General features: G+C 40.2%; 1 protein-coding gene across 1 annotated transcript in view; it reads right to left on the reverse strand.

The window, feature by feature from the left end:
• Positions 1-15,395, reverse strand: part of TMTC4 (transmembrane O-mannosyltransferase targeting cadherins 4) — a 59,067-nt gene extending 43,672 nt beyond the window's left edge. The window contains exons 1-5 of the mRNA XM_054182054.1: positions 15,299-15,395; positions 12,876-13,091; positions 7,753-7,868; positions 5,479-5,695; positions 1,559-1,646 (exon numbers count right to left, since the gene is read on the reverse strand). Coding sequence (XP_054038029.1) covers positions 1,559-1,646; positions 5,479-5,695; positions 7,753-7,868; positions 12,876-13,037 — 583 coding nt within the window. The 5' untranslated portion in view covers positions 13,038-13,091; positions 15,299-15,395. The remainder of the gene's footprint in view (positions 1-1,558; positions 1,647-5,478; positions 5,696-7,752; positions 7,869-12,875; positions 13,092-15,298) is intronic.
• Between the last annotated feature and the right edge of the window lie 4,405 nt (positions 15,396-19,800).

A 19,800-nucleotide genomic window follows, 5' to 3' on the forward strand; every position in this document is an offset into this window, starting at 1 on the left:
TACTTAGTGCTGCTTAGTATCTTGTCTTCACAACATTTCCCTCCTTCTGTATCAATGACAAGAATTTCAGTACAAGAATACTATTAAAATTACACTGACTTCTAAAAGCTATCAAACTGGCCTTGGCAAGTTGTACAAGCACTCAGAAAACCCCTAACCAGAGTACACATCCCATTCTTAACCATTCCTAAGATGAGCCCCATAATAAAAAAATTACAGTGTCCTATATAAAAGACTCCAATAGTCATCCTAAGAATTTGGCTCTTGAGTTCTTCAAGCAAGGTATATTACCCTGACATATAGGTCTACCTGTACCAACAAACTGGAAAGCACTAAAAAAAGAAACATTAAAACACAATTATACACGGTAAAATAGGTGAGAAAAAATAAATGAGCAACCAAGATCCCAAGGACAATTTTCATCAAGAAATTACTAGTTCAGTTGAAAGAAATGAAACCTACTCAAAGGGGAGAAAAAAATCTCAGAAGTGAACAGTAATCACCATAAGTATCATTTGAAGTGGCGAAGATTAAGTTAAACTTATGATATCAGCTGTGGAACCATGCAAAATAGTTCAATCTTAACACTATTCACAGCATCTTAGAGCTCACTGTGGACTAACTTACCCGCCCCAGCCTACACTAAGCTCTGTGATGCCATCTATGACTATGTTGTTAAGCTAGATCATTCAAAGCCAGCTCAGCTACCTCTGTAATACACTGTCAACTCTGGTTAAACATTACAGGCCATGCCTATTGACCTGATACTATACAAGCTTTTCACGAGACAGCTCTTCAAGAGTTCACCAAATGATTCCTGTATTTCCTTTGGTGGGACACATCCAGATACCAGACTGCATGTCCTGTATAGTTTTTCATAATCGTGAATTGATGTATTCTTGTGTTTTTATTTAATGGAGCCCCACGATAATTTCTCCAAAACCGTATTTGAACTGCCAACTTGCATTCACACACAAGATCTAAAAGCTCACTTGAAAAAACATCTACAAAGGAACTGCTTATGTTAAATACAGCTGTCTTACAAAAACCATAAATAACACCATACTCATCATGTAAATGCCAGCACTTGCATATTGCAGGAATTTAGAGGGCTTACTCATATGAATAATTATTTACAATTCATTAAAAATACAAGTAAGGTTCCTAAAGTTCGTTCCCATTTAAGCTATCCCAACATAATGGCATAAAGTATACTAAAATATTTAAGAATATACATTTGTAGGTTTGTTTTCTTTCTGAAATACTTATTTAAATGTTTCTTTATGCTTATAAACAATAAAACATTTAACAAATAAGCCTATTACAAAATAAGACTTTTCTTAAAATAAATTCTTGGTGTTTAATGGGAATTAGGGACAGCAACCCTTCCAGCTGTCCCAACCCTTCTAACAATAAATACCTGCTAAAGCAGATTTTTAAAAAATATTTTAGGAGGGTATAAACATTAATAAATTCAAACCACATCAAGATGACATTTTTAGCATGAATGCAGAAAATATACACAATATAAAATTAAAGGGGCAAACAGAATGCTTACTTTCTTTAAATGCTTTACAGTAGCCAAGGAATGACAACAAAAAGAACAGGGCACACAGTAGGTCTGCTCTGCCAACAATCCCAGCAACCTTAAAAAAAAAAAGTTTCAGATTAACAGATTTTATTCTTAAAAAAACGGAGATAAAGTTACAGACACATATACAAAGTGAAATGATGTATAAAAGAATATTGCTGTATCACCCTTTTTTTTTTTTTTACCTGGTTTACTGGATTAGTGATACACAGTTTTCTAAGGTGCACCCTAATTTTGATTTGGTTTTGCTTACTATGAGCTAGGTAAACAATTTGGCTTTAACTTATGAAAAAAACGCTGGTTTTAGGCATGAAGAAGGACCTCGCTGAAGAAAATGCAGACTCTGCCCCATTCCATCTGTTTTTTGAATGCGGCTGCCTTTGAGTAGAACTCTTAGCAAACATCCTGAACTCCAACAAAATTGGCAGCTCTGCTCCAGACTGTCCACTTTCAGAGTCAAGACAGCCTTCAAACTGCAGTCTGAACACTCAGAATGGACAAATCGCTTCCAGCCTGCAGAATCAGAAAAATAATTCCCCCTCTGGCAGTTTTTTGTGTAGTATTAATTGATTGCATTAGAGCTACCTCCAACTGTATCTTGTAACAGAAGCTGTACTAATTCAAAAAAAGACGAGAAGCACATTCTGGGACCTCTGTACCCCGGATCTGTGACAACCTATTTAAATGAAGAGCACCCTCAGGGCCACCAACAAGCTTTGGTTCAAGCCCTTAAACTGTATTTACAATAACTTGCTGAGACATAGATTGACATATTCTTGGATCTTCATTCCTCGATTACACAAGTGTCAGGATACAACGTGAATTTTTTGTGGAAATCATGACACAGGGAGGTGGCAGGGGACTGTATAGGCCCTGATGTTGGGACCTCACTAGAACATACACACGGAGCAAGGATCATGGAAACACCCCTTTGTTTTCAGCCTGGCTCTACTTTCTGGAGTGCTGGGTTCCATGTTTCCAGCAGAAGATGTCCACAGAAGTCTTTCTGAAGCAGGGCAGAACAGCTACAGGTTTGGGTTTTTTAATCCATTTTTTGAGCTGATGGTTCAAGGACAAAAGCAGAAAACCTTGGTTCTTGTGTAGTACACCAGTTGTCCCATTTTGTGAGTGGAACAGAAAGAGGAAAAAGATAAATTGTATCTTCATTTTGTTTAAAGGCACCTGCTAACCCTCTCTTAGGAAAAAGGAATTTTTTTTGGTGTTGGTCTGACATGATAGAACACCTATTTCTAAATAACATCAGAGAGAGAAAAAGAAGTGTAGAGGCATGAGAGTAGGACTGAATCCACTGAAGAGACTCTATCCCACTTTATCCTCTGGTTCACTTGAGCACTGTAAAAGGAGAAACAGTTGGACTCCTAAATTCAGTTCAGAAAAACTTCTCGATTTATTCAAAGCCATGCACCTAACTTCCCTGCTTCTTTATCTTATAAAGGAATTACAAGAATTAACTCAATAGCTGTGGAGTGCTTTGCAAGGTTAAAATAATGAAGTGTCATTCTGTGTCAGGAGCTGCTTTCAACTAACAAGATAAAATTTTGAAAATAAATGCCAATTTGTTACAACAAAGAGATTAAGGGGCTAATAACACATATACGGCCTCAGATAACTCCAACGCTCCCGTGTAATCTCAAATGCAGGATCGGGCCCATAGACTCTGGTAACAAGGTAAACAAAAAAAATACAGTTATAAATTATCAGGTATATTCTTATGTCTGCGTTTCATTCAGTATTTCATCACTCAAGTGTTACAAAGAATAAGCATCTTTCAGAAGACAGAACTACACCACAGGAGTGTTTACTTGTAGGCAGAAAAATGATGACAGATGTTTTTCTTACATAGGTACTGAAAGCATTTAACTTTTCAAGATCTGTTTTACATGACAGTTTGTTTTGTGCTGTATATACCAAAATCCAAAGCAGCAAACAGACAGATTCGTCACAATTTTATGTCAAAATATGTCATCTCATTTCAAAAGCAGGATGTCATGATACTTAAAACTCACAGCTTTAAAATCACGAGAAATGCTTTTTGAGGAGATGCTGCCTGACAGACACTCATGATAGAACCATAGCAATATCATGACTACTTCAGTGCAGGAAGATTTATTATTCACTGTGTAAATGATTAGAGGCCTTTGTTCACTCATGGATTTTAGAAAAGACACAGCATGTAAGCATGCTAGTTTCTTCCTCTTCTTCCAGTGTTTGCCTAAAGCATATGCAAGTCTTCAAACCTTGCATATGCAAGCAGACCACATTAGTTGTAATTTATTTGAAATGACTGAGGTCTTATTAACATTTGCCTGCAGATTTAAATATAATTTTAGAGTCAAATGGAATGAAGAATAAAATTATGGATATTGATAAAGGAGTCAATAATAGGTCTATTGCAAAGCTAAGACACAAGTGAGATTTCTCGTTACATGTCAGAACATCAAAAGCAATGACGACTTGTTTTACTTCACTTTGACATCTAGAACTGGTTTTGGAAAACAAATACCAGGGGCCTTTCTGACGCTAGGACAATGTGCTCTCACTAAGAAGCTATTCTGCAGGCAAGCAAACACCACAGAGTGACTGGCGGGATGGTTTAGCCACACTGCCAAAAAAGGTGCCAAATTACTAATACATAACATTGTACCATCTCTAGGTTTCCAATACATGCAGGGTCCCCAGTCAGCTGAGAGGCATAGCTATCCATAACAACCTCTTCCCCATCAATCATGTGCAAAGCAAATGAAAAAAAGCCAGAACCATGGCATATTGTGAATAAATGAAAAATCAGTGCCACAAATATAGAATAATGTGCACAGAGGATTTAGTGTTCATTACTAGCACAAAGATCAAAGTTAAAATTAGTACTTTTTTAGTAGCTCAGTCCTTCCAAACAAAAAAAAAATGATTCCTGCATTGTGATTATTTTATATTTTATTTATTCATTATTACAAGATCAAGCAATCAGGGACTACATCCAGCAAGCCCACTGGTATAAGGCCATAAGATTTTCTTAGCTATGAGTGAAAAAGTGCTTTTTAAGAAAACCGTCTCCTCTTCACTAGAATTTCTACACAAGGACTTTGATCTTTGGTCAGGTATTTCAGTCAGTTGCTACACATGTGCCATGTTTCTATTCTGCATCTTTACAGCTTCAACTTCCAGCCACTGTTACACTTTTGTCTGCACTGCTATCAAATTTGCGTTCCCCATGTACATAATTACAGGCTGTGATAAAAAAAAGTAAATCCTTTAATCCTCTCCTTCATGTTAAAAATATAAACCCGTGGAATTTGATCTCTCATGGCATGGGATGATTTCCAGTCCTTTAATCATTTTCATGGCTCTTCTGGGTCCTCTCCATTTTTCCCAGTGTCTTCCTTGCAGCATGGGTTCAAAACTGGATGCAGTATTCTAGTAAAGTCACATACAGAGTTCATATAATGCCCCACTCCAATTTTCTATCTCCCTGTTTTTTTTTATCAAAGCAAATGGAAATGAAAAGTGGTTATGCATTTGCATCCAGTTTATCTTCCATTCTCCTTGGCTGCTCATGAGCTAATGTTTCTAGTAATGAATTCTTAATCCAGTAATTAGGGAAACTCTGTAGTTTAGGGCTATCCTTCTTTAGTTATTGTACTTAAATGATTTAATTTATCTTCCTTAATAAGGTCCAGCCCTATGGAATTACAAGCTTTTGGACGTCCTAACCATAATATTTGATTGCTCTCATAAGACATGTGCCAAGAGAAGCGTTAAGAATATATAAAGGCAATGCGTAGGGTATAGGGCTATGACAGAATTAATTAGTAAAGATAGACAAGAACTTCTAAGATATACATCGTTGGAGCTAATTATTCAGTACTTACACATTCCGTGTGCACTGGATGCACTGCAAACAGCAAAGCAGCTAGAAGAGATGTCTTTGGAGCCAGGTTTAGCCGCCTTCCTTTATTACTGAATTGCAGTCCACCCAATAAAATCGAGAAGACATCAACCATCAACACTGAGATGGTACAATGCAGTATTATATTGATGACATGGAAACCAACTGGGTAGAAGCCTCCAGCAAAAAGGTAATTAATTCTATATAAAAACAAAAACATTAAGGCTAGGAATTACGTCAGTGGTTTGAGATATGCAAACAGAAAACCTAAACAACCCCACAGCAAGATCATATTAGATACACATACACAAAAAGGCTGAAAAATATCAGCAAACCCCAGCACGCATGGTATTACCACTTAGCCACCACAGTAGGCTAGAAACAATGTCCCGATCTTTACTCAAAGGTATTCATATGGGATACCATATTCAGCATATGTATCCTCGTCAAAGACATATGTTAATGCTATTATGTTAATCATACCTATGGCTACTTAGAACTGGCTTTTGGTGAGCAATGTAACTTCAATGTTGCAACGCAGGAGTTTCCTACAGATAACCAACCCAGACTAGTGGGGGAATACCCTTGGTCTTAAGAGAAACTACGTCCCAAAACAACCTGATGAAATAATTTTAATTAAATCCACACAGTGAGGAAACTAATATGCACTGAGACTATGATTTCCACTGACATTCTAGCTGAAAAATGTCATAGCATTTGGACTGATAATATGGAAATCATCTGTGTACAATTCAGTATCAAACCAGAAAGTAGTCAGTTAGCACACCTTAGTAACTAATTTCTGAGACTGGTTACAGAGAGGTTTCAGGCAAGTAGTAGAACCAGAAGGAAGTGTGAGTGAAAATGCAGTCTCAAACCCTATTCAAGATAGGAACTCTGTGGTAAAATGGAGAGGGAGAAAAAATGGAGAAATACCTTGTTATTATCTGTGTACTTTTATCAGTAGGTAAGATATACAGAAACTTACTTTGGATAGGGGATTTTATATAGTTCATTTGGTCAGCCTGCATCTGGCTTAAGTGAAATCTATTTAAAAAGCCTAACCTATTATAAATGTGAAACACAGAAGTTGGAGCTTAGGGAAATTGAGAAAACCAATTTCTTACTTGTGAAAATAGCATTTTATGGACCATCTCCACATGCTCATCTATATTTTCAGATATAGCAATGACCATATCCCAGTTCACTCTTTAAACTAATCAGGATGTTACTACAGATGGAATATACCACAGAGACCCTAAAAAGGAAGGAAAGCACGTGCTGCGTAATGCACTGAAAGATTTAATAGGTTTAAGACTCTGACACATTCTATTCAGTTGCATAGTTTCCTTGATGAAAATGTCAAGAAACCCCAACAGACAGTGAAACCCACAGTGCTAAGTACTTAAAACACTGACACTGCACTCAAGAGTCAAAGTTTTTGCTCGAATATGAGGACTAAGAGTGGGAGTACTCCTGCAGCCACTTAGTCCCTGGCTTAGACCAGACACAACTGCAGAACCAGTGCCAGGTCCCCATCCACAACACTGAGTTGCATGGGGAAAATAAAGCCACTTAAGACTGACTCCTCAAAGATTCTCTGCATTAGTGTGCCAAATTTCTACATGGTCTACTGCTTGCTCAAATCTTTGGGCAAAAAAAAGTGAGCTAACCCTCATAAAACTTTAGTTATTTGAGAAAACCAGCAAGTTACATGTATAGGCAGACATCTCTCTCACTAGGGTTCTCACACACTGATTTGAAGTTAGAATATCAGGGGGGAAGAGATGGAAAGACTATTCAGTGACCTAGTGGCAAAAGGCCACAGTAGATTGATGCTATTTATAAAAAAATCATTTGACAGGTCACAAGGAAAGCAGAGAACAGAAACTACAATAGCAGGATAAGTGGCAGCATGGCTAAGTGAAGGGAACATACACCTCCTGGTTCTTTGATGATGTGACCTACATACTGAACCACACTGCCCCTAGTACCAAGGTATATAAGAGCATAAGATGCAATCTCTGAAAGGTACATTGAAATACAGAATGTCAAAATAATGTATACTTTGGGAAAGAAACCATTTGAAAATTAAAACTCAATTTGAGATTAAGGTAGTGAACAGGAAAATCAATTCAGGAAAGGTATCCTTCCAGACACTTTGTCTCTCTCTTCTTCTGTTGCCTCCCTATAATCAATTGAGCCAATATAGGTTAAAAAAAAAAAATCAGACCTCAAGCAAAAAGACAAGTCTCACCTGAAAGTTAGGACAGTTAGTGGTCGATATGACTTATGACTGGTATTGCTGCTGAGTTTGCTACCCCAAAAGTCATGATGCCACAGGTCACCAAGTGGGGTTTCTGCCCTGAGGTCCTGAAATGAAAGATCATAAATTAACAGATTCTTAATATTTCTGTTTTGTTCAAAGCAGCTAAAACACAAAAAAGTTCTAACTAATACAAGGTCATGCTAACACAGAAATAGCAGGTGTTTTGTTGGCTCACTACTGACATTTGACAAGGTACCCAAGTTTGCAATGAAGGTCACATTTTGGATGTCTGTCATCATAAAGGCCGAGATGCTCGGATTCTGTAAGTACGTATAAGTACATGCAATTTAGTAGAACTATGAGTATTCATATCAGTTGATAATCTGGTCAATAGCTGAGATATGAAATACAAAAAAACCCCACCCTTTACCTTACAGTTTTGTAAAAAGCCTTTGATTTTAGGTCTAGGTTATCTTGTGAAGGAGACCAACTACAAATTGCTGCAAATAGCTATTTTTCTGCCAGTGTCAGTAGCACAACTACTAATGAAAACATGAAAGCAAGAACACTAAAGATATAAAACAACAACTAAGCTCTTTTTGAAGACTTACTTCGCACAGGACACAATTCAAATAGCTTTTTTTTTAATTCTTAATATGTGAAACGAAGAATCAAAATCTCTACATACTGCTTTAAAAGATTAAGAGCAGAAGACAGAAAAGTAATGATTTATTTTAATTTGGGGTGGGGTAGGGGACTATTAAAAAAAACCACTACAAAGGAAGAGTCTACTCTTTGCTTTTATCTTAGAGTCATGCTGATAATGAAAAAATCCAAATAACCTAGGCTATTGAATGGAAAACACACATTTTGGAGAGGAAAAAATAAGGACCTTGGTAGCATCTGCCTCAGTTTCCTGTGAGGACAAGATGGGAAGCTCAAACTAACATACTCTTCTACTTGTCCCTCTTCTCCTGCTTTCCTGAGGCAATTACATACCAATTTATGCCATGGCAAACATGCAGGATAAATACACTACGTTAAAGACAGAACCTAAGAACAGAACTGTACTAGCAAATGAATAGCTTTTGTATGAGCGCTGGTATTACACCTGCAATCAATCACAAGTTACTCTACCCCCACTTTCTCCTCTGAAATTGTTCAAGAGATCAACAAACCAATACAAACACAAGTAAGCAGACAAACCAGACTGATGAACCCATGAAATGTCTTACAAAGCCTAGTGTCCTACGTCTTATTCCTCCTACATCTCCATCTACTTACAGGATTCCCACGTTCTCCTACATCTCCATCTACTTACAGGATTCCCACATTACAATACCCTTGGTTCACTAACTCCAGTTCCTCTCAAATGCTGATACCATCTCACTTGCTTCTACAATATCTTGAGCGCTTTCTGTGGTCTCCAGTACCTTCCATCTCATTCTTAGCTAGCATTTGTGGCCTGACAACAAGGCAAGAGAGAACATATACCACTGCTAGTCCCAAGGTACAGCCAAATGTCTGGGCCATGCTGACTATCTGCTGCTAAACTGAACTTAAAATAACTCAGTATTTCTTGTTTCTCTCTTAACACATTCTGACTTCCATCTATACAAAAATAATAATTAAAAAAACATCCAGGAAGAGACTTATTTCTATCACTTGATCAAGTTCATTGAGTATTAGACAACCTGTTAAAAAAAATAAATTAGGAAGTAGGCTAAAAATCCTACCACACTGTCAAACGACGCATTCTCTAATAGGTTACTAATCAATACGCAGAAAAGAGAGCAGGGCTAACACCGTAGTCTTCGAAAAGTCCTCTATTGCAGCTGTGAATTAAGGCATCCTCAGGGAAAAACCTTAAGAAATCAAGATTCACAGGGGATCTTGTTGGGCTTAAGAATCATCGAGGCGCAAAGTTTCTTCACAGTCTCACAGATGTTTCTCCTGCCAAACAATAGCTACAAATTTCTTTCTTCTCCCAGGACTGCAATTTTGGCCTTAGGCACCTAAATTCCTGTTCCATTCCTCACTGGTATGCACAAACCCAGGTCATAATTTGACTCTCAGAGCAGGAGTGCACTCAACCAGCAGGCCACTAAATCAATCAATATAGCCTGCTTTTCCAGGGGCAAGTTGGGACTGGATTGTACACCAATATATGCTGAAGTCTTTGTACTCTGCAGGGGACAGCCGTCAGTGGGCGTTGTGGCCCTCAGACTGTTTTTCCAACCAATGGCACTACTCCTTATGTGCATTTGACAAAGAAAGGGCCAATGAAAGAGAGATTTTTTTTTTTTAGTATTGAAATTTTAAAAGTATGTCTTCTATGTTACAGATGGTTTTCAATAACATGAGATGGGAAATAGATTTGAGATGTGCAAGGCTAGGTTTCCCTTTCATCTAGAATCAGTCTTCTTTTGTCTTCCATAGGAAGAATGCAGGAAAAGCTGAATACATGTAATTACTTAGTGATTAGATTACACTTCCATATGACCTAGAAATCTTCAGTCATGTGTCTTGCTCTTGTATCCAAGTTCTGTGAGAGAAAGTTACTTACATTATTTTTCCCACTCCGTGGATTTACACTAAAATAGGAATGGTTTGCTCTAAGAGACACAGGTGTTTCAAAGTTATGTATGACTTTTCTCTACAAGAACTGAAAGTAGGTATCAAAGAATCTCTAAATATTTGATTAGCAGCAGCTTACAGACATCAGAGTTCAATACTTAAAGAAAGGTCAGTTTTTCTATATAAAGGCTTATGGAAATGCCACATTGTGTCTGAAGCTCCTCCTAATCCAACTGTTTGTCTTGCCAAGCTAGTAAATAAATAAAGACAAAAGTCAACTGCTGTGCATCAGTTAAAATGCTGCTTAAAGTGACAAGAAAGCATCTGGAAAACAGTCTTGAACCCCAACAAAATCTAATAACAGAATGTTCCATGATACGGTAGGCGTGGGGTCAACTAACAGTGCATCTTTCACTAACAAAAATAATTGAAATATTGGGGTGGTGGTGGTAGCTAGTAAATTGACAAAAAGGTCACTGTGTGGTACCTAAGAAAATACTGGTATAGTAATGCTCAATAAATCTACAAAATTACTTCACCTGCTGTCTCTCTTGTTGAATAGGAATAAAATATGCTCTACCTTGTTTAATAAAACTGTGCCTTTGCTAGATAGTCTCCCTCCCCATTAAACTGGTAAACTGATTATCTCTGTATTTTTCCTGTGGATATTATATTTCCACATATTCATCTGACCCCTGTGTTAAAATGATACTGTCACAAAAATCTCATTTAATTTCTAGGGAATAATAAGAGGATTTTGATGTGAAAAATAGAATAAGCCTCACAGTTTTTCAAACATACAGACAGGGTATGAATTAATCTATTTAAGCAGTTGGTTGAATTTCTCAGCATTGCCTATGGCTATGATCCTGGTGCAGGTTGTTGTGTTGCATAGATAAATTGAAACATTTTGAAAGTAAAAACTGAAAGAAATGGAGAAAGATTACAAGTGTGGAAATTGCACATGAACAAAACAACCTGCCTTGTTTCACATCAGTCTTTTGTTCATTCTGTCAGGAAATTAAAATATTATAATTGTGACCCAAATAAAACTTTGCAGAATGAAACATTGCCAGGAGCTGTGCAATTTAAAATATGTTTCTTAAAAAAAAAAAAAAAAGTCACTGTAGGTTCTTAATTTGTCTATAGCATTCTCTTAGAAGCTTTGAGATTTATTTCCAGTTTGGCAGGTGTATTTTTCCCCCATATATTTATAACTCAAGGTATGATGACTTACACAAGCATAATACAAATTTGTCTAAGGAAACAGTAATTCAGTGGGATTCTAAAAGACACATTGTGATAAGTTGCCTCCTAATCTTTTGCAAGGCGAAAACCCATGAATTGTGTTCTTCTAGCTGTATCAGTCTCCGGATTGTCCTCCCTCTATCCCCATGGCTTCAGGAAAACAGAACCAACAGATGAGGGTGATTCTTTTTACCCTGTGCTTGTCTTTCCAAACATTTAACAAGGATCTTCCAGAACAGGATAAGAGGTGTAACACAAAGACGCACCCATGAGCACAGGCTCACTCACTGCTACATGTGATTGTATGAAGCGTCTCAGCAAACATAGACACTCAACTTCTCAAAGTCAAAAGAATCTCAGATAGAGGTTTGTTTGAATCACACGTTAATTTCTAAGTATTTCAAGGATCGTTCTTTGCATGTATGATCAATTTTAAAACAGAGCACAAGAATACTTTATCTCTATTTAAAAAAAAATACTGAGAACTTTAAGTGGGGATGGAGCATAAGAAAAGGAAGCTTTTCTGCACCTGTAACATTTTTATGGTGTAAATCACAGCTGAAGAATCCCTGCACCCTACAATTGCTTAGCGATGCATTATGTATCTTGGAACCAGGGTAAGTTTATTCGTTGGGCTTATTCATCTGTCACCCTGAGAAGATAATGAAAAAATCTCCTATTAACATCAACGGGTATTAGAAAAGTCTACTGCATACTCTCACTGACTTAGAAACAAGCATAAAATTAGATCTATAGGCAGTCTTGATGTACAGGTACCCTGTGAATAAGCATTACTAAACATCACATCCAAATTTGATAATGCTTTCTCAGATGACAAGCAAAGTCCATTTGGTACGGCAAAAAGTGATCCGTTCCCATTGACCAGATATTGACACTTGTTAAGCAGAGCATCGCACTTGCAAAAGAATGAAAGGGGACACATTCTGAGGAAAACAAACAAAAAAAGCTGTTTAATTTGTTCAGTCTTTTGTTTATGCATTAGAACCCAAGTCATGTTATTAAAATAGCTTTAGGAATAAGATTTTGTTGAGTGTACTTATGCTTCTAGCTTTTCGGTAGAGCAGTGCTGCACAGCTTGTTTGTCAAATAATACTTAAAAAAACCTCAATAATACAAAACAGAAAAATGAAGTTCAAAAAAAGGAATATCAGAAGGAAGCTCTTTACTAGGATGAATACTTTGGGCCTACTTAGATCAACTGTTGTCATTATTTCTCTTCCTATTACCATTTATGTCAAAGGATGCAGGGGGAAAGAGAGACAAACCTTATTATTGATGATGGCTTCAGAATCATCAAAGACAAAATCTCCATCATAGCTGTTAGCAAAACAGAGGAAGGAAATTAATGCCACAACCATTTTAGCCCAGTATGATGGAAGAAGGAACCATGATACGTCATGGTCCAGGTTAGGTTCTGTTTGTGCCATTCTGTGAAATACTTGTTCCAAGTTGGGAGCTTCAGCATTATGTTGGTTGCAAATCTGAAAGAAACACATACAAATGTAGAATTATAGTTGCATTTCACTAAAAATAATTTAAAAATGGAGAGTTGGGTTGGGAGAGGAAAATGAAGCTTCATACAACGTAACATTTTCCTCTTGGTGCATTTCATAATTACTGGAACATATCTAAACATAATTTTGTAGTTCAAATCTGGAAGAAAGGCACAGTTTCTCATGGTCAGAGCACAGAGATAAAACCAAGAAATTCTTAGATTCTAAGTTAAAGCTTTGGCACAGGTAAATTCTAAAACCTTGAGCAAATCACTGTTTTTTCTGTTTCTTGCTATTCTTTTCAAGTACAACAAACAGAGGCACCATGGGGATTATAGAGCATTTATAAAGTTCTTAAGAGAATGATAAGCACTAGAATTTCCTTCCAAGTGTGAAAAACAAACATCACCAATTGCAAAAAGCTCAACTCTCTCTCATTAATTGACTTAAAAAGGATCTTGTCTTACACATAGCTCATATAGGGAACTCATAAAAACATTACAGGTAGACAGATACAGATAGCAGTTAATTGACTAGGCCTTAAATCGCAAGAATTCAAACAAGACGCGTCTGTACTGTTAACACCAAAGCAATGCTCACTAGATCACTCTCCACACAGCAAGTACAGTATAGGCTAGATTCCACTGCTGTATTCATGGACTTAAGAGGTTGTTGAGGTAGATGAAAAAGACCATGCAATCCAACAGCACTGAGTAATATATTAGTGTGGAGGTACTAAGGCTGGAGGTTTACTCCTGAGCCACCTTCACTTGGAAGGGTCTCTTCTGATGCTTCCAGCTGCACAGCTATTCTGCCTCTGCGTCTCTGGTGCTCTGACAGTATTGTGAGTGGTCTTGTTATCAAGTGCTTCTATAAATCGCAGAGGGAGGAGGTTATGAATGGAAAACTACAGTAAAAGCAGGACATAATGCAAAGTTTTTATCTGTATGCCTCAAGAATTATAGGCACATTTAGTAGCCCAGCTTCATGCTTTCTTCTTATTTATTGGCTTTTTAAATCAACTGTTGCAACCCTGAAAATACTGCATTTAATGTCTTTATGCAATCTAGGAAAAAGCTCTAGTCATTCAGCTTCTTGAACAGACTTGACCATTAGAGCTGCCAAGGCAATTGTTTTGCAGCTTTCTGTTTGCAACGCTAAATTCCAGTCTCCACAGATTTGCAATCTCTATACACACAGTGTCCCTTCTTGCTTTGGGGACTATATAGCAGCGCCCCCAAATTCAAGTAAAGTCGGTAACATGGAGCAGTGCAGAGAGAATGGAGCTCCTTAGCAGAGCAAAGCAGATCAGCCACTTGAAGAGCAAAACCTTTTCTCAAGGTAATTCACCTTTGTGCTCTGAGTTTGACGAAAACAAAAGACTAAAAGCAAGACTGTTAATCCGAGGGAAGCGCACTGCATTGCTCGTAACAGCCCAGACACAGCACTAGTGTCCAGTACCGAATCCAAATATTTAACCTACTCTAATTTTGCCCAGAAAGTGTCGTCCCCCCGCATCAAGCCTGTTCTATTTATCTGATGGACATCTGCTGCCATCCCCCTCCCCGCGCTCCAGACCGGCAGGCCGGTCCCTGGGGGCTCCCTTACCCGGCCAACGCGTTAATCGATCAGGCGGGCTCAGCACCCACGAGGGACCGCGACCCCCGCACTCCCCTCTCAGGGAAAGGCGACCCCGAGCACACCCCGGCCCGGCCCGGCGGAGCGCACCGACCCCCCGCGGGGAATGGAGTCACGGCTCCGGCGCCCCGCGTCCCAACGGAGAGAGCGGGCGCCGCGTGGAGCCTGGCACCAACGGCCGCCGGCGGAGCCCCTCAAACTTGCAGGCCGTCCCGAGCGCCCGGCGGGGGCCTGTCCCGGGGAAGGAGCCCGCCCCAGGAAGGCAGCGCCGGCCGGGTAGGGGCGAGGCTGCGGGGCGGGCGGGCGGACGAGCCTCACCGGGAGTTTCGCGGCGGCCCTGCCCCACTCGCCGCTCCCCTTTTGTCCTGGCGGCGGCAGCGGCCCCGCTGACGGGGGGGGTGTGTGTGTGTCCCGTTCCGTTCCTCCCCGGCCCTCAGCGCCGCCGCTGCACCCCCCCGCCGCCCGCTCCAGTTCCGCCAGCGCTCCTGCCAGCATGCGGGACAAGAGCAAGGCCCCCTCCCAGCGCCGGGGGTGGGGGGGCCGCGGCGCAGCATTACCTGCGAGGAGAAGGAGCCGGCGCGGCATCTCCCACCCGGCTGCGAAACTCTCCTGCCCGGCAAGCCCCCGGCCGGAGGGGCCGCGGCCGCGGTTTCGCCTCCGGGAAACATCCTCAAAGCCCATTGGCTGCCCAGCCGCCCCACCCCTCCTTCTCCCCGCCCCCCCGGGACAGCCCGGCGCGCCCATTGGCGGCGGCGGCGGTGACGCGTGGCAGGCCGGGCCGAGGTAAGCGGAGCGAGGAGATCACTTGCGGTCGTAGTGCGGCCGGTGCGGGTCGCTTCTCTCTACAGCTACCACGAACTTCGCAGCCCTCTGCCTCCTACAAAGGCGGGAGCCGGGCGGCTTTCCCCCCACCGCCCCCTGCGCCGCGTTCCCGGAGCGGTGCCTTCCTGTTTGTCCGGCTGGCGCTGCCCTTGCGTGGCTATAGTTGTCCCGCGCACCTGGCTGGGGGCGGGGGGTGGGGCGCGGCGCGGCTGGAGGGGGCTCGCGCCCCGTCGCGACTGTTAGCGTGACCGTTACCGGCGGTTGACGCTGCGCGTGAGGGAGGCTCCCCAGCGCGGGGGGCTCGCCTGGCCCCGGGGAACCTGGCGGGCGCGGGTGTTCCCCTGCCCTGAGCACCCCCCGCTCTCCCCTCGGGGGCGAGGTTCCTGCGGCGGCGGGCGTACGCGAAGGGAAGATTCCCCCTGAAAAAAAGATGTTACGAAGCCAGCGAGGTGGTGGCGAGGGGAGGAGTTCGCCGCCTTGGGCTACCTTCCGGGGCGAGCTCTAGGGCACGGTAGCAGAGCGCTCCTGCCTTTCCTACGGAGGCCCTGGTCCTGCCGGGCTTGTGGCGGGGTGCTCCCCGTTGGACAGATACCGTAAGGAACCAAGAAAGAGGCTTTATCGGGTGTACTTTGTTTGCGTGTTTCGTCATTGCCATTTTCTTGTAAGAAGGCGTGATTAAATGCAGAACTGTACTACCAAATGTTCGGCAGAAGCTTCCCTGAAAACAATAAAATCTTAATATACTGAAATTGGATGAGAAATCCTGGCCGTGAGCCAGGCAGAGACATGTAATTTGGAGTGGGATTTTTGAGATGTTTACGTTACCAAGTGTCAAATTAACAAGGTTATTTTATAGCTCCTTCGAGGCTTTAACTCTCAAGTGGAAATGCTACTTTGGGAGGGCTTCAGTGGTTGCTACCCTTAATTGTGTAGTTGACACCTGCTTTGAAGCATCTGCTGCTTCGACATGGACAGCTCAGCTGTTTGTGAGGCAGCAGCTGAACCAGCACAATTTCCAGGCTGGTATATTATTCAAGTATCTATGAAGCTTCTGCTTTTAAGATGCTAGTCTATAACTTAGGCTTGTTCAACAGCTACCACAAAGGATCTGAGGCGCTTCTGGATTGGGAAGCAGTAGAAAGCTGGCAGCCAGCTGTCACCAAGCACGCAAAGCTCTAATCGCTGCTCGGAAACTTCTGGTTACATGTGTTACACGAGATAAAATAAGTACACGAAGACTGTGACCTTCAAACCAGTAAATTGTCCCTTGTACTTTAAAATGATTTTGTCTGTTCTGCCCTTGTCTCTGCCTTAGTGGTACAGGTGGGCATAATCAGTAACCTTTGTATCTTACAATTTACAATCATAAAATGGTAGAGGTGAAAGATGTCTTTATGACTTTCTGGTCACACTGCCTTATAAATGCAAGGTAAAATATGAGATAATCTGTAACAGCACGCTTTCTAGGTTTTCTACTCCTTTGAGATTTATATCACTTGAGATTTATAGCACTTCCTAAAAATGTCTGGTTTGCCACATTAGTTCATGATAAGGAAGTACTGGCTGTGACATTTCCTTACTGTTTCAACTTACAACTCCCCAAACTACCCCAAGTAAGTATTATCAAGTCAAATTCTTGTAAACGATCTTTGCAGTCTTTCCAAATCCAACAATCTTCCTGAGATCACAATATTTATAGACATTTTACATATTTGTGTTTACTAATAGAAGGGCCCCAATTCAGAATAGAGGGGCCCAATTTAGGAAAAAAATATTTCCTTAGTTAGGAAAGGCACTCTGTCACGTGAACTTCTATAAATGCCAATGAAGTAAAAGAAATTCCAGTTCATGCTTAAATTCATACATATGTAAGAACTAATTTTAAGTGCATGTAAATATATGTAAGGTTCTGTGAATCAAGGTGGGGGTTTGCCTCACCAGACTGCGACGATCGCCAGACTTACACTAGTTAACTCATTTCACATTTCTGTGTTACATTTTGTTCTGTAGAGGGTTTAACTTCGTCGCATTTGCTGATGTAGTTATTTCTACTAATGGCCCATTCATATCAGATAGTCGTCTTGGTAGCTCCTTTGCTCACAGTTCTTACACATCTGCACATCCTTGATCTATGTTTTATAACCGGAATTTCATTTGTTCAGTGTGAGTCTGCTGATATCATCAGTTCTGGTCAAATTTATATATATCCACACAGCCAGATGCACAGATGGTATAAATCACCTCATCACCACTTATGTCAATACAGCAATATTGATTAACATTTCCTTATGAACTAGACAACATATACAGAAGTTCCTCCTTCCCATTATTTTCCATTTTTGAAATAAGCCTATTTCTTAGATTTTTATTATTTTGCATTTTATAATATGGGAGCTTTTACAATGACCTTCTATTCTGTTTTAATTTGAAGAACTGCAGAGCAAATACCTGTTCTGGAGAGTTCCCTGGTTCGCTCAAAATCTGATGCAAATCAGCTACAGTTGCATAATTTATCTCCAGTCTGCTTCTTCGGAGGGTTATTACATCGCTTCAATTTAAAACAGTTCCTAAATGCAACACTTTTTTTTTTTTTTTTTTTTAATCTGTGATTTCCTGGAGAGTGTATGTATGAAGTGAGTATCTCCCTGCTCTGTAGTTTTCTCAGCATGCTAAATTGATCTATCTAAGTGGCTATTGCATCCTTATTTTTAGCAGCCTGCCATTGCGGATCTGCACAAAGGCCAATCTTTCTTTTGTAAGAAAGGAGTGTGCAAAAGACGTCGTACGTCAAGGCATCAGCATCTCTGAGTATTGCGGTGACTTTGCAGACAAGACAATAAAATGTCAGGGACTATGGTAATGAGGGATTCAACCAAAATTTTTCAGAAGCTGAAAAAGACTGTCAGTCTTTACCGTAATTGTTTTTGAAACAGCTGCATCTTCTCCATGGCCTAGATTTTGCCACCATAAATGTATGTGTGGCCACAGAGCACCACTGCTTGCAACTATAGGTAATCAGCTGGGCACTACCTGTTGCACGCTTGGGGCATGCACAAGCATTATATATGCAAATATTTGCAGATATAATATGCATATTTGCACTGCTATTATTAATAGTACTTTGATGGTCTCTTCCTCTAGATAACTTGTGTCCCAAGTATTTATTCTGGTACAAGGTATTTTAAGTAGCAGAAGGTCTTAGGTAGCTTGTTTGTTTTGTACAGGTGTGTGTATATGTACACATACATATGTATGTTTACAAAAGCAAACTGATATGCCTGTTACAGTTGCAGTCTTGATCAACAATAAGTCATAAAAACAAAATACAAATGAAACAGAAGTTAAACAAGATTGTTGCAAGAGGAGTGGGATGAATGGGGCCTTCTTTTCCATTTTTTTTCTGTCTCATATTCCCACATCTCCTTGCTTTAGTAACTGCAGTTCCTCCCATGACCCACGTAAATCATCTTTATTAAAATCCCTCTATATTCCTCACTTTGCTTTTTGTCTTGCCATCTCTTCCAGATTCACTTTTTTCTATGACTGACCAGGGCTATGAGTGTGTTCCTTTGGTGAAGCCTGCCCAGGCTTCTTGGCTAGCTAGCCACCACAGAGAATTAGCGATAGCTGGAGCTCTCTGTGAAAGTGTCCCGTAGGGTTGCTGTGATTTACACAGCCATTATGATTTTTATGAAACGTGTAGGAATTGAACATTCTTGAGGCCCCAGTACTTTGATAACTCTGGATTAAGTGGGACATAACTTACTAGACAGACAGACCCCACAATTTTAATTTTCTTTATAATCAAGGCTTTCAGTCAAGTATTGGATCCTTCAGCCCTGCTACTGTAGACATCTCCTTGCTCACTGGTTGAGAAAGATCCATTGAAAACTTGTTGATATTCCATATAATGTTTAGGGTAGATTTGAATGATAATGGCTCATAGACTTAAATGATGTCAAAGTATATATTTAATCATACACTCTCCTTTCCCCAAATAGGTAGCTAAGAAATATTTTTTAAAAATAGTAGTTAATTCTGAAAATGAGAATTATGCTCTAAGGGGGTTGTGAAATGTGTTTTTGTCAATCTAAAATGAAAATGTTGTAGCATGTCAAACAATAACAAAGATTCTGCTATTCTGTTGTTCTCTGAACCATAAGAATCATCATCACTGCTCTTCACTAGAGTTCTTTAGACATAGTGCAAGACATACTTTAGCTTTTCTAGGGAAAAT

The sequence above is a fragment of the Rissa tridactyla genome, chromosome 1, assembly GCF_028500815.1.
Source record: "Rissa tridactyla isolate bRisTri1 chromosome 1, bRisTri1.patW.cur.20221130, whole genome shotgun sequence".
Lineage (NCBI taxonomy): Eukaryota > Metazoa > Chordata > Aves > Charadriiformes > Laridae > Rissa > Rissa tridactyla.